This window comes from Gorilla gorilla, chromosome 2, assembly GCF_029281585.2.
Source record: "Gorilla gorilla gorilla isolate KB3781 chromosome 2, NHGRI_mGorGor1-v2.1_pri, whole genome shotgun sequence".
NCBI classification, from domain to species: Eukaryota; Metazoa; Chordata; class Mammalia; order Primates; family Hominidae; genus Gorilla; species Gorilla gorilla.
Genome location: NC_086017.1, coordinates 133,975,131 through 133,989,231, shown reverse-complemented (window position 1 = coordinate 133,989,231; position 14,101 = coordinate 133,975,131). Strand labels below are relative to the sequence as shown.

General features: G+C 47.6%; 1 protein-coding gene across 1 annotated transcript in view; it reads right to left on the bottom strand.

Annotated features, from left to right (window-relative positions):
- The window catches only part of PDIA5 (protein disulfide isomerase family A member 5), a 94,983-nt gene that overhangs the window by 20,290 nt on the left and 60,592 nt on the right, over window positions 1-14,101 (bottom strand). The window contains exon 11 of the mRNA XM_004036188.5: window positions 10,959-11,095. Within this exon, the coding sequence (XP_004036236.4) occupies window positions 10,959-11,095 (137 nt within the window). The remainder of the gene's footprint in view (window positions 1-10,958; window positions 11,096-14,101) is intronic.

Here is a 14,101-nt window from a genome sequence, read left to right as displayed (position 1 = left end):
TCTGCCCCGGGGGCAACCCCAAGCTGCTGCTCCCTGTACCTGTCCAAGGTGAGCCCCCCACTCTCCTGCTTTCAGGCTGACCTCCCCTGACTGGGGCAGAGTGAGGGGGCTCACCCTGCATGAACAAACTGCAGGAGAAGGAAGCTCAGAGACTCTCCTGCGGCGGTGAGTCTATCGCCCGAGAGTTCAACCTGCTCTGGAGAGATGTGAGTGGTCCATGCAAAGTCCCCAAAGGTCCACTGCCCTGAGACAGACTGACTCAGCCCAGCAGCACATAGTGGAGGACACACTGGGAGGCCTCAGGAAATGCAGGCATGAGGCCCTGGGTGGCCTCTAGGGAGGTGGGAGAGGCAGGAAAGAGAGGCTCCCTTGACCACTCTCCCCATACCCTCCATGATATGGATGGTGCTGTTAGGCCAGCTGCTGGCAGGGCCCATGGTCAAGATGGACAGTGGGACTGGAGTAGGAATCAGGGGAGGGAAGACAAAGAAAAGCCAGCCATTGCCATTCACTGAGAATCACTGTTGCTTTCTAAAGTGACCCAGTTGATGTGGCAGGAATCCTGAAGATGAGAATTCACTGTGTGCTGGTAAGGAGGTTTACTTCATCCCTTTATCAGGCTCCAGGCCTTTGACGCCACTGCCCTGCTAGGGTGGCAAGTGGGTTTCATTCCACCTGCCAGCTTCCATCAGTGGTGGGCCTGAGACAGAGGCTGAGTCTGAGAACTCGCTCACTGGGAAGAGGAGCTGTGACCAAATTGCAACGTCTGCCACAGACATGGGAAGCCAGCTGGGGTCAATACCAGGAGACTTCCAGTTTCTGCAGCTCGCACACATGGCTGTCTCCTGGGCTTTGGCCTCAGCTCCCAGAATTCCCCACCTCTATAAGGAAAGCACTCGCTGTCTGTGCTGGGCTTCCACACTCTATCGCAGCAGCCCCACCAGACACATGACACAGCTCAGTAGGTCCGTTTTACAGTGCCAGAAATTGTAGCTCTGGAAGATGAAGTGACAAATCCCCCAGGGCCATCACCACCTGCCATCTCTTCCTCCCAGCCCCTGCCCTGATGGATAGGACCTCTCCACAGGCAACATCCACCCTGGACAACCCCTCGCAATCCTACCTTTGTTCTGGCCCCTGCTTTGAGTCTTCCCAGTTCACTGTAGCCCCATCGAATGATCTGTTTCTCTTCTAATTACAAAATACTTCTTATTCAGATATTTCTATGGCATTTAATTTTGTGTTGCTTTGTGACTGTGATATTGCTGTCTTCTGATATTTAAGGGCAGCCGGGGTATATTTTCAAAGCATCAATCAGATCAGATCCCTTTGCTTAAAACTTTCCAGTGGCTTCCTATCACAGGTAGATTCAAATCCAAACTTATTATGGCTACAGACCCCACACAAACTGAGTTCTGCCTACCTTCCACCTCAACTCAGGTCACTTCTACTGCAGCCTCTGGCTCTCCTCTTCTCCCATCACACCAAGTTCATTTCTACCCCAGGGCCCTGGAACATGTTCTTTCCTACCCACCTGGAGCATACATACCAACATCTTCCCCCAGGTCTATATGCGGCTTACCCCTCTTTACATCAGCCACTCAAATTTCACCTTCTAGGAGACCCTCCCTGACCACCTATCCCAAAGGCGCCTCATGCTATCATGCCCTCTCCCAATATCCTGTTTTATTTTCTCAGTTGTACTCAAAGCAGCTGGAGTAATCTGCTCACTTGTTCCCTGCCCATCCCCTCAACTGGAATGGAGGCTCCGTATGTGCAGGCAGGGGCTCGGCTGTCTTGTCTAATTGGCCACCATATTCCTGATACTGACCACGCTGCTCCACACACTTTCTGAATGAATTAGCCTCATGACTTGTTAGGTTGTTAGGTTTACACCTGTACACACAAGGTTTGGCAGGACTAAATTCTTTATGGGCAAGGGTCATGGCTTGCACTCAAATAGTCGTTAATTTGACTAAACACCTCTAATTAGTAGAACTGGCAACCAAGCCAGTTACTATGCACATCCCCTCTCCTCTCCTCCCCACTACCATCTTTGCACCTCCTCTGCACCTCACTAGGAGAAAAATGTCTCCCAAAATCTCTAACATCTAAGGATGCTGTTCTAAAGTTTCCCATACATACCCTAGAATTCTCTTGATATTGTTAAGGTTTTCAATTCTAGCATCAATTCCCTCTGACCCTGAATAAGACACTAAAGCTAAGCAATAAACTTCTGCAAACAGAGTTTAAGATGAGGAGCCTGGCCAGGCCCAGAGGAGGAGAAAGGTCTGGCTGAGCAAACACCTCCCTTCCTGACACCCTCCTGTCTTGGGGAGCCGCGAGAGCTGGCGGTGACCTGAGGACCAGCCTCCTGGGCCTGGCCTTCATGATGTCCCTGGCTGTGGGACAGCTGGAGGAGGAGGGTTACATGCAGGGAGCGGGATTCCGGCCCACTGCATTTTGTGTCCTGATTGTGATTTGAGAGGCCATTAAGTTTTATTGCTAAACTTCCTTGTTGGGCTTTTATCATCTGTGTAAGCGCACTTACTCCGATTTCCGTGATCTGGCATAGAGGTCTGCACGTCAACTCCTTGATCATGCTCTTTTCTGGCTGTGGGAATGTTGGCTTCCTGTCAACCCAAAGCCCTCGGATTCGTCTGGATTTCATTAAATTCAATTATACTTATGATTTTACTACAGGCCAGCTATAGGGCTTTCCTGGATGCTGGAACCAGAATTTCCCAGAAGACCAGATTAATCTGTAAAGCTCCCTGGTAGCCAGGGTACTGGGGTAGTACTTGGGCCTCTAGAAGAGCCTGGTTCCTGCCTTGCTTGGAATTTGGCTTGGGGCATGCCAGGGAGGGAGGGTTTCCTACAAATGCCAGCAGAAATACGGGCGTGGAGGGGCCTACAGAGACCTCAGAGCTCTTTTAAGGCTTCCAAACGCATAAGCACCAAAGTGGACTCCTTGACAGTTACAGGCATCTTGGGGCAGACTCACACACTCACAGATGCCTCTATTCATCACATGACCCCTCTTCTTATGCAAAGAGTTTGTTTTTTCCTTTATGTTAGCACAAAATGTGGATAAACAAGCTTTTAAAATTTTACTTCTAGGTTCCTATCCTAAGGAAATAATCAGACATGTAGACAAATATTTTTGCATTAAAATGTTCTTTGCAGCATGATTTATAATGGGAAATATGGTAAACAACTCAAACCTTCAACATTATGATGCTAGTTAACCAATTTACAGTGTCATTATATTCTACAGCGGAATATTATGTGGCCACAAAAAGCACGTACAAAAAAAAGCATTTTTAATAACATATGAAAATACCTACAAGATAATGTTAAGGGGAATATGTAAAGGAAAAAGATGCATAGAAAAGACTTAAATAAATAAAATTAGGGCCAGATGCAGTGGCTCATGCTTATAATCCTAGAACTTTGGGAGGTCAAGGCAGGAAGATTGCTTGAGGTCAGGAGTTTGAGACCAGCTTGGGCAACATAGTGAGACTCCACTGCTATAAAAATTTTAAAAATTAGCCAGGCGTGGTAGTGTGTGCCTGTAGTCCTAGCTACTTAGGAGGCTGAGGCAGGAGCATCACTTGAACCCAGGAGTTTGAAATTGCAGTGAGCTATGATTATGCCACTGCATTCCAGCCTGGGTGACAGAGCGAGACCCTGTCTCAAATCCCTTCCTCCCACCTGGCACAATAGACAAATGAAAAATAGAGATGCATTAAAGAAAGAAATTAAAAAATAAAAACATTATAACAAAATATAGGGCGCTATTTTAATATCCTAAGGGAGAATTTCCTAAACAACCCACAAATCCCAGAGGTCAGGATGGGAGAAGGCAGACTTGCAGAATGGCTCAGTGGTTAGGCTGTGGCCTCTGGGACAGCCTGGGATTTCATCCTGGCTGCACTTTTTGGCTATGTGACCTTTGGCACGTTTCTTGACCTCTTGGTGTCTCCCCGTCCTTACTTATAAAATGAGAATAATTAATCATGACATCAAATTCACGAATTTTTTATGAAGACTAAATCTGTTAAAATATGGAAAGTACCTAGAACAACACCTGATCCATAGTAAGTGTGATCAGTGACCAATAAATATAATAGCTATTACTCAGCTACAAAGGATGTAAAGCTTTGTACAATGAAAGGCACCATAAACAAAATTAGAGCAAGAAATAGACTAATGGAACATGGAAAACACAGAAAACAGATAAAGATTAATATCTATAATTGTAGAGTTCTAGGTCAAGAATAAAAAGACAAATAAATAAAAAGACCTAGCAGACAAATGAGCAAAGTGTATGAATAGGTGGTCCATGGAAGAAACATGAAAAGCTGATTATCACATGAAAAGATGTCCAGCTTCCCTAGAGGTCAGATAGCTACAGACAAGTTGCTGTTTTGCCAAGCTTAGCAGAAATATAAAAGGCAGATAGTATCCATGGCTGCAAGGACAAAGGCTCTGTCACCCGCTGGGTTTGGGAAAACCTTTCTGTAGGGCAATTTGGTAGCATGTGCCAAAGCTCAAGCTTACTTACCCCAGGGCCAAGGAAATTCACTTTTAGGAATTAATCAAAAATATTTACACATTTTCCCAATTATATATGTTTACCAATGCTCACTGTATTGTTTGAATAGTGAAAAACTGGAGATAAATACAATACCTATCAGTAGGGGAATGGTTTAAAATTTCTGGCATATCCAAATTATAAAATACTATTCAATGGTTAAAAAGATTGAGGTAGATTTATGTGCCAATATCTACATTTACATGAAAATATCTTCGAGACCTATTGACAAGTTAAAAAAAGCAAATCACAGAAGAATGGATAGCAAGTGATCCTACTTATGTTAAAAAACAAAAACAAAAAACCCAACCCCGTTTTTTTTTTTTTTTTTGTCTTGTCACCCAGGCTGGAGTGCAATGGCATGATCTCGGCTCACTGCAACCTCTGCCTCCTGGGTTCAAGCAATTCTCTTGCCTCAGCCTCCCAAGTAGCTGGGACTACAGGCGTGCACCACCATACTCTGCTAATTTTTGTATTTTTAGTAGAGACAGAGTTTCACCATCTTGGCCAGGCTGGTCTCGAACTTCTGACCTCATGATCCACCCGCCTTGGCCTCCCAAAGTGCTGGGATTACAGGCGTGAGCCACCATGCCCAGCCAACCAACCCCCTGTTGTTTAGGTAGAAGCACTGCGGAAGGAGAAGGAAGGATCCATCCTCTACTGTGAGTGGTGACCAGCCCTGAGAAGGGGCACGGCGTGGGGAGTGAGGGATTTTCACTGTCTGTACTATATTCTTATGTATCCCTTGAACCTTGCACTGCTGATAACAAGAATGCTGTTAATATTATTCTTAAATTATTTGTGCAATTAGAAAATACAAGTGGCCAAGTGCAGTGGCTCACGCCTATAATCCCAGCTGCTTGGGAGGCCGAGGCAGGAGAATCACCTGAGCCCAGGAGTTCAAGACCAGCCTGAGCAACATAGGGAGACTCCATTTCTACAAAAAGAAATCCAAAAAATTAGCCAGGTGTGGTGGCCCGTGCCTGTAGTCCCAGCTACTCAGGAGGCTGAAGTGGAAGGATCACTTAAGCCCAGGAGTTTGAGGCCAGCCTGAGCAACATAGTGAGACCCTGTCTCTAAAAAAAGAAAAGAAAAAAACAGAAATAAATAAATGAATAAAATAAAATGACAGCATGAAGGCCCTTCGTGGCATGATAGTTACACAAATCTATACATGTGATTTAAAAAAAAAAAAGGTCGATTTTATGGTATGCTCTTTTAAAAAATAAAAGTTAAAAATAAGACCAAAAAAGTGAAAAAGACTAGCAAGAATGATGCCAAAAAGTAAAAAAAAAAAAAAAAAAGTGGTTACCTCTGCATAATGGGGATTATAGGTAGTTTCTTTCCTTAATCACTTATATTTTACTATACCTTCTAGATTTTCTACAAAGGTTATATATTGCTTTGAGAATAAGACAAAAATACAGTTAAAAGCTTATAAAAAAAGATGACATCAGAAAATCTTGAGTCTGATGGGGACCTGCTGCCAGAAACAGCCCGGCTCCTGGAAGGCAGTGCAGATACATGCTGGAGGCAAGATATGGCAAAGAAAACATCCCATCTCAGACCTGTTGCTAAGGAAAATGGGTCAATGAGTCAGGGGGTAGGCAAGGGTAGAGCCACGTGGCCCCCAAGAAGCCCTGTAGCACAGGGGAGAGGAAGAGCAGGGGGTCCTCAGGATCCCCAGAACCTGCATGGGTGTCCACGGGCCTAGGAGAGACGAGCTGCTCAGGAACACCCCTCTCTGGGATGCCCCCCTTGCTCCCCTGAACATCCCCATATAAATGATGTCTACTCAGGTAGTGCCACAGCAGCTTGTCCTTCCCCTGCTAATGCAGACCTGAAGTTACTAGAGAGGGACAAAAAACAGTGACAAGAGGAGATGAGTGGCCACGCACACTCTGACTTCTCTCATATGGAACGCCGCAGAAAAACACAAACAAAAAGGTGCCACGGGTGGCAGCAGCCACTGTCCTCCTGACACACCATTTGCAGAGAGCATCTCCGTCGCCTGCAGGGTGGGAAAACGGCCTGGGGCTGCATGTGAGGCCCCACTGTGAGGACCAGAGGGAGGTCAGGCATGAAGCCTCGCTACAAAGGGGAAGCCAAGTGCTAGCAAGAGAGGCTGCTCCTGGCCTTGGGTCCAGGCAGCACCACAGACACACCCCTCTCAGAGCCCTCTGCTCACACTCAGCCTGTCCTGCCCAGGAGGCCCGGCCCAGCTCCTGGGGGACAGGGCTGTGGGGCAAACCTGGCTGTAAATCTCAGTGAGGCCTGTGGCAGAATAGAGATCACCCATATGAAGGGCCTAGCACCGTGGCTGCCCTGGGCTCATTTATTTAGTGACAACTTAGGCATCAGTTGGAGAGGCCACTGAAGTATCTGTGGAGGGTTTCTAATGGGCTCTTGCTGGGAGAGAGAGGGAAGAAAGACAATGGGGAGATGGGGGCAGATGAGGTGGGAAGTGAGTGGCAGGAGTGCTGGGAAGAGGGTAAAGGAGCAGGGTCCATGGTGTCTCCAGGTCAGTCATCACTTACGGTGATGGGTAACACAGAACGGGAAGGGGTGCCGTGTGCCTTTCCTGCTGAGAGCCCAGCAGGGCGGCCTCACAAGCATCCCATCAGTTCCAGGCAGAGAAGCAAGTGCCTTGCCTCTGGAACCCACAGGTGCCAGAGAGCACCCCCCTGGGGTGGCACAGGTCAGAGGAAAGCTGAAGACCCTTTCCCTTCCTGGCCTTTCTAAGCAGGACCGGGAAAGAAACTAACATTGACTGGGTACTTACTACAGGCATAGAAGCAACAAAGCAGACCAGCCTGGGCAACAAAGTGAGACCCCGTCTTTACAAAAAATTTAAAAATTAGCCAGATGTGGCGGTGTGCACCTGTAGTCCCAACTACACAGGAGGCTGAGGTGGGAGGATCATTTGGGTCCAGGAGGTCGAGGCTGCAGTGAGCTGTGTTTGTGCCACTGCACTCCAGCCTGAGTGACAGAGCGAAACCCTATGTCAAAAAAAGAAAGAAAAGAAAAGGAAAAGAAAAGAAAAGAAAACAAACAACACTGCAAAGAAAGACCAGGTTTTCTCTGGGAATCAGTATCAGGAAGCATTTTAATTTTCTTCTCTATACTTTCCTATATTATCCCTTGATAAAATGTACATGTATTACTTTTATAATTAGCATAGAGTCATAAAAAATAAATCAGCTTTTTAGTTTGAGCCCCACTATTTTGGTTTGTTGGGGTACCTCAAAATGTCAATGCATGGTCTGACATTTCAGCTGGTCAGCCTTTTCCCAAGGCTAACCCTGCCAAATGTGAAAGTATACCTTTTTATAGCATTAACAAAGTTGCTGATTAAAAACAAGTACATACCCTCTAGACAGACTCAGGCCAGATTCACAGTCACAATGTATCCAGGGGATGCTTCCCCTCAGGGTAGCTCCATCCTGTCTGATTCTCCCCATCACAGTGAGGAAAACAGCAACTCATTTTGTCAAATGTCTTGATAAAAGAAAGACACGCTCATTCATCAAGCTCAGCAATCCTATCCCAAGAAACAAACCAAGCGGCGCATTCAGCGATCTGGAGTAGAAGCTGTGGTCTGCTATGTTGGTGGATCCCAATTTGTTTATGTGAGTCTCTAAAATGGTCTGTCTCCAAATCACTCCGTATTTGGCCTGGGACTGACACTTGGAACACTGTGATTTCCAGAATTCACCCTTTCTGCACTTAGGAAACCCAGGATGACACTGCTGGTCTCTGGCCTCTTGACATTTGTCCTTTACTCCAGGTCCCTCAAACACTGCAAAAGTGGTTTCTTGATCACTGGGGATTCTCAGAAGCACTCTGGCATGAGATACAAAGCCAGGCAGCTATGAGCTCTCTGCTCTCAGTTCACCTGTCCTGAGCTCCAAACTCCCTAAAGCATGTACATTCCATCCCTTCCTAGGCTAAAGACCATGCTCTTAATGAAGAAGTGTGTAGAAAGGGAATTAATCCAGAGCTATTACCATCCGACGGGAACATTGACGGGCAGTATATCAGGAAGCTAACCACATGCTTTTGCCCTGATCCCTCTCATTCTGCCAGCCCAGCAGAAATAAACCCACATGCACAGAACCATGAATGCCCAGGGGACTGGTGACCTCTCCCAACCCTAACTGGAAGGACAGACACATGGGGATGAAGACCCTGGAGGTTCCCAAGGAGGAACTGGAAACTGCCAGCCAGTATCTGCTGTCACGGCTGGGACAGGGGTGCAAGGAGGGTGATTTCGGCTCTAGATTCAACATCAATTCCTGCAAGACTTGCTTCCAGCAGCAGCTCTGAGGCTGGCTAGGGAGTGTATTTTATAGCTAGGAAGAGCACTGCAGTGCTACCTGGCTGGCCTCATGGCGGGCACTTTTTTGAGTACCTTTACCCTTGGGGAGGCCCTCACCAAGGCCCTAGCAGACCTGAGGCAGACGCCCTTCATTGCGCTTCATCAGGAGAGGCCCACAAGACTAGAGGGTTTTTGAAACTTAGTTTTGGGGGCTTGTTTTGGTCTCTCTTCTAGGAACTCAGAAGAGCTATAGGAAACCTTTCCTTTAGAGTCTCCTAAGAATTTAGCACTTGAAAGAAATAACGAGTTAGGAAAATCCACGGTAAGAGTATGTTTATGAGCAATTCCCAGGCTAGCCAAACTCATGGATACTGTGGGGGAAGGGGAGGCGGCCAGGAGACTGGGGCTCAGGCTCTGACCCTGTTCTTCCTGGAACCTAAGGCTCTTGAGGCCTGAAGCAGCTCAGGACTCACGGAGCCGTGGGTGGTCTATGTCATTTCTCTGTGTGACGGTCTCATCTGTAAAATGGGGCTAATTGTACTCACTTTGTGGCACGCTGGGTAAAACAAAAGATGACCCTTCAGGAAGACAATGTGTTACCACTGTAGGGTGACACACAACTGTTGGCATGAGGACCCTATGATTAAGAGGAGTAATAACACTTCCTCCTGATAGAATATGCCTCTATGGACTAACCATCCTCATGCACTGTGACCTCATGATTTCAGCCCTGCTCCATGAGGCACTGACCTCTTGCTTTTCCTCCACAATCTCTTACTCACAACACTCTGTGCCCACACCTGCCATCCCCTGGCTCTCACGCGGCCTTGTCTGCCTTCCCAGGGGCAGCCTTGTCCCTCTTGGAAACCACCTATGGTCAATTTTCCACTCTCCATGGGAGTAGGAAGACACTGCTCCAGAAAACTCCTGAGCCACAGGCCTTCCAGCCCTTATTGCAAGCAGGTCTGATAGCATTTACAGGATTTTACTTCCTTGATTCACTGTGGTCATTTCAGGATGAGACTGCAATGAGGTGAAGCAGACAGAAGGCATTCCAGATGCTGGATGATCTGCAGCTCCAGCCTGGCCTCGCCATGCCCTCTCAGCTCCTGGGCAAGCACAGGCTCTCCTGGGGCCTCAGCCCGCGACCCCTTGTAAGATAAGAGGTGACTACTGCCCTAGATAATATCTTTTTTTTCTAAATTAAAAAATTGTTTTTAGAGACAGGGTCTTTTTTTTTGAGATGGAGCCTCGCTCTGCTGCCCAGGAGGGAGTGCAGTGGCACAATCTTGGCTTACTATAACCTCTACCTCCCAGGTTCAAGCGATTCTCCTGCCTCAGCCTCCCAAGTAACTGGGATTATAGGTGCACGCCACCACGCCCGGCTAATGAGACAGGGTCTTGTTTGGTTACTCAGGCTGGAGTGCAGTGGCACAATCACAGTTCACTGCAGCCTCAACCTCCCAGGCTCAAGCAATCCTCCCACCTCAGCCTCCTGAGTAGCTGGGACTACAAGTGTGCACCACATGCCCAGCTAATTTTTAATTGTTTGTAGAGATGGGGTCTTGCTATGTGGCCCTGGCTGGTCTTGAACTCCTGGCCTTAAACAATCGTCCTGCCTTGACCTCCCAAAGTGCTGGGATTATAGGCATGAGCCGCCATATGATGTATCAGCCCTAATTTTATTTCCAGGCCCGGTCTGTTCTAGGTAACATCTCAGGGTGCTTCCAGCGTAATTTCTCCAATTCATGCTGACTGGGAGGAAGATGCTCAGAGCTAGGGATGGTGGAGACTCACTGAGCTCTAGCTAAGGGACAAGTAAAGCCTGATCAGGACTGCTGTGTTGTTTCCATGGCAATGGGGGGTAGGCCATGTGCACTATGAGGGTGGGGACCTCGCCTGTCACCACTGCATCCCCTGGCTTAGCACGGATCCTGGCATCCAACAAATAAGTGCTTCCTGGGTTCACATTGCAAAGCGCCACACTCATCCTACTCTGAGAGAGGGGAGGGTGTGGAGGGGGAGGAGCAAAGTTCCACTCACATGGGGCGTGGAACATGACGAGGACAGAGGAGTGTTCTTTCACAAACTGGTCAAAGTCTTCATCGGTCAGGTGATAAACGGAGCCGCCCTCATCTGCCCAGGGAGTCTCAGGGACCTGGGGCTGTGGCGGCTGCGGACTGGAAGACCAAAAACAGGCAGAGCTCAGAGCAGGCCCTGGGGCCTTGGCAGCCCTTCTAATTCCAGCCCCCTGGACCCGAAGCTCCCCATGGGCTCGGGACGGCCCACTCCAGGGGCTCAGCCTTTAACAAACCAGAAACTGCCCTCATGGAGGTGTCGTGGGGTAAGTGGTGTGGCCCTGCCCACCTCCACCTTCCCCGCAAAGCCCCAGACAGGTACTTAGCTGATATCCTGTTACAAACAGTGGCTTCTGGCTACAGCTCTCTAGATAGCCTAAGAAATCTCACTTCCTCCTGGGAATCTAGGGGCTTGTTAGCTTTCTCAACCTATTTCAAACTTTCAGCAAACTGGAAAGAATAAATAGCAACAGTGAATGGTGACCTTTGGAAAAGCTCACTGTTGTGTTTAAAACTGCCCACTGGGCAGTGGAGGGGAGGAAGAGGGTACAGAGAGGAGGGGGTGAGGAGGAGAGAGAGAGGCCAGGTATCTGAGAAAGATCAGATCTAGGCCATGCAAGGGGAAGCTGCCGCATGGGGGTGCAGGGGAAGGTTGCAGCGAGGGAAGTAAGGCTGGGGGTATCCTAACTACGACAGCGTGTATGCTACATCACTAATCCTTCCCAGAGGCCAACAACCAACTTATTTAGTTCTCCCAGAAGCCAAATCAACTCTACCACTCATCAGCTGCAAAACCTTAGGCAGCCGCCTGACCTCTCTGGAGCCTGTTTCTGCAGCGTGACTGTGTGCCAGTCTCTAGGTCATCATCTGCTAGGAGGAGGGAGGCTCGCAGGGGCTCTCCCTTGCCCCAAAGTTCAGGACAAGGTGGCTGGTGGTGACACAGTCTCCCTGCTGCTTTACTGTCACAACTACCTTTGCCAGAGCACCTTAATTGCAGCTTTGAAAAAACCCTCAAGGATGACAAATGTGAAAAGACAACCATTGTGTCGCACCTTTGAGAGCCTACAGGAGGAAATATTTTAAAGTTCCAGCAGCCAGGGCTGGAAAATCCAGAGGGAGTGAAGTGGCTGACACAATGGAACTCTGCCACCCCCTTCCCTCCGCAGCCGGGTATGATGTCGCCTTCAGAAGCCCTCTCTGGCCCTTCTGACTGGGCCCCACTGGCCACCATGGCCTCCCAGGTCCCAAGAAATGGAAGGAGGCAGGGAGAGGGCAAATCAATCTCAGTCCATGCATATCCAATGTCAGATGGGACTGGTGACAAAAATCAAGCTTCAGAATGAGTCACCAGCCAGACAATGGTCCTAGACAAACATCATGCAATCTAGGTTCCTATACTTGGGCTCAAACTACTGACCCCTCAAAACACCACCAATTACACTTCAGAGCAATTTATCTTTACAATACACCTGCACACATACAAAATTATGTGCATCTGAAGGCATTCACTGCAGGTTATTTGTCATAGCGAAAATTGGAAGGACAGGTTAGGTAAACTGCTGTCCATCTACACGAGGGAGGGCTGAGCACTGCAAAGAATGATGTTCTCTATGCACTGATGTGGACAAACTGCTGGAGATGGATGGAACAGTCTAGAATTTGCTAACTTTTGCATTAAAAGGGGGGAGATAAAATATACTTATTCACATTTGCTAATATCTACATAAAGAAACACTCTAAGAACATAAAAGAAACTGGTCTAAGTTGTAAATTCTAGGGTATAGGAGGGAGGATAAGGAGGAAAGAAGTGAAAGCGAGACTTTTGAATGTATTCTTTTTAAGCACCTTAAAATTTTGCCAGCCTGGGCAACAGAGTGAGACTCCATCTCTACAAAAATATGAAATAAAAAAATTAGCCGGGCATGGTGGCCTGTGCCTGTAGTCCCAGCTACTCAGGAGGCTGAGGTGGGAGGATCGCTTGAGTCCAGGAGTTCAAAGCTGCAGTGAGCTATGATGGTACCCTCTGCACTCTGGCCTGGGTGACAGAGCAAGACCTTATCTAAAAAAATAAAAAAATAAAAAATAAAAAATAAATTGAATTATGTGAATGTAATTGACTCAAAAACTAAATTTTTGAAAAGTCAAGCAAGTGCACAAATATAGGATGGAGAAGGCTATATTTTGCAGGAGCAGGAGTACAGGCACTGGAAGGAAAGAACAGGAGGAACTTCTAGTTAAACACAGAGGCGAATACACTCTAAAACTGCTAAAATAACAGTTCAGGAGTTTCAAAACAAAAAACAAAAAACTTTCTGGTCAGAAAAAGCAGAGGAGGGGCCCAAGAACCACACGCACACAGAAGACAAGGCTCTGAAGGGCCCAGGGGCCCACTCCTTGAAGCAGAGCTACAGCCTGCGGCTGAAAACAGGGTTTAGCGGTCACTGGAGTGGTCAGATCCTCAGATCCTAGGGCTCTCCCCTCTCCCACCCAGGAGATGACTGGAAGTTTCTTTTTGGGAGAGGACTGGAAAACTGGGCACCATGGTAAGAGGATGTACTGGGAAGAGAGGGACTGAGTGAGAGTCTGAACCCAAAACACTGAATGACGCTTTTCACTCCCCGCCTACCCCAGGCCGTGAGCTCCTTGAAGACTGGGCTCTCCCTCACCCCTTTACTAACTCCTGCACCCAGTACACAGCAGACACTCAATACATGCTCGTTGAACAGGAGCATTCCTTGAATGAGGGAAGGCTCATTCCCCTCATTCAGGGAAAAATGGCTTAAGGAACTGGAAGTGTTTAATTCGGAGAAAGGACATAAGAGAGCACAGTGGCTATCATCAAATATTCCAAACTGCATTAAGAAAAGAAATTAAGATTTATTTTCTAGGGCCCTGAAGAGGAGAACCAACACTAACAAGTGGAAGCCCCAGAGAAACTCCAGTTCGGTGTAAATAAGAATGTTCTGTCTTCAGCAGAGGAGAGGGAAATAAGGCCAAACTGGGAGTCAGAAGACCTGACTTGAGTCCTGTTTCCTCCACTAGCCACAACCAAACAGCTTAAAACAGTGACAAGATAGTGCATTGTGGTCCTTTCTTTACCTAGCTCTC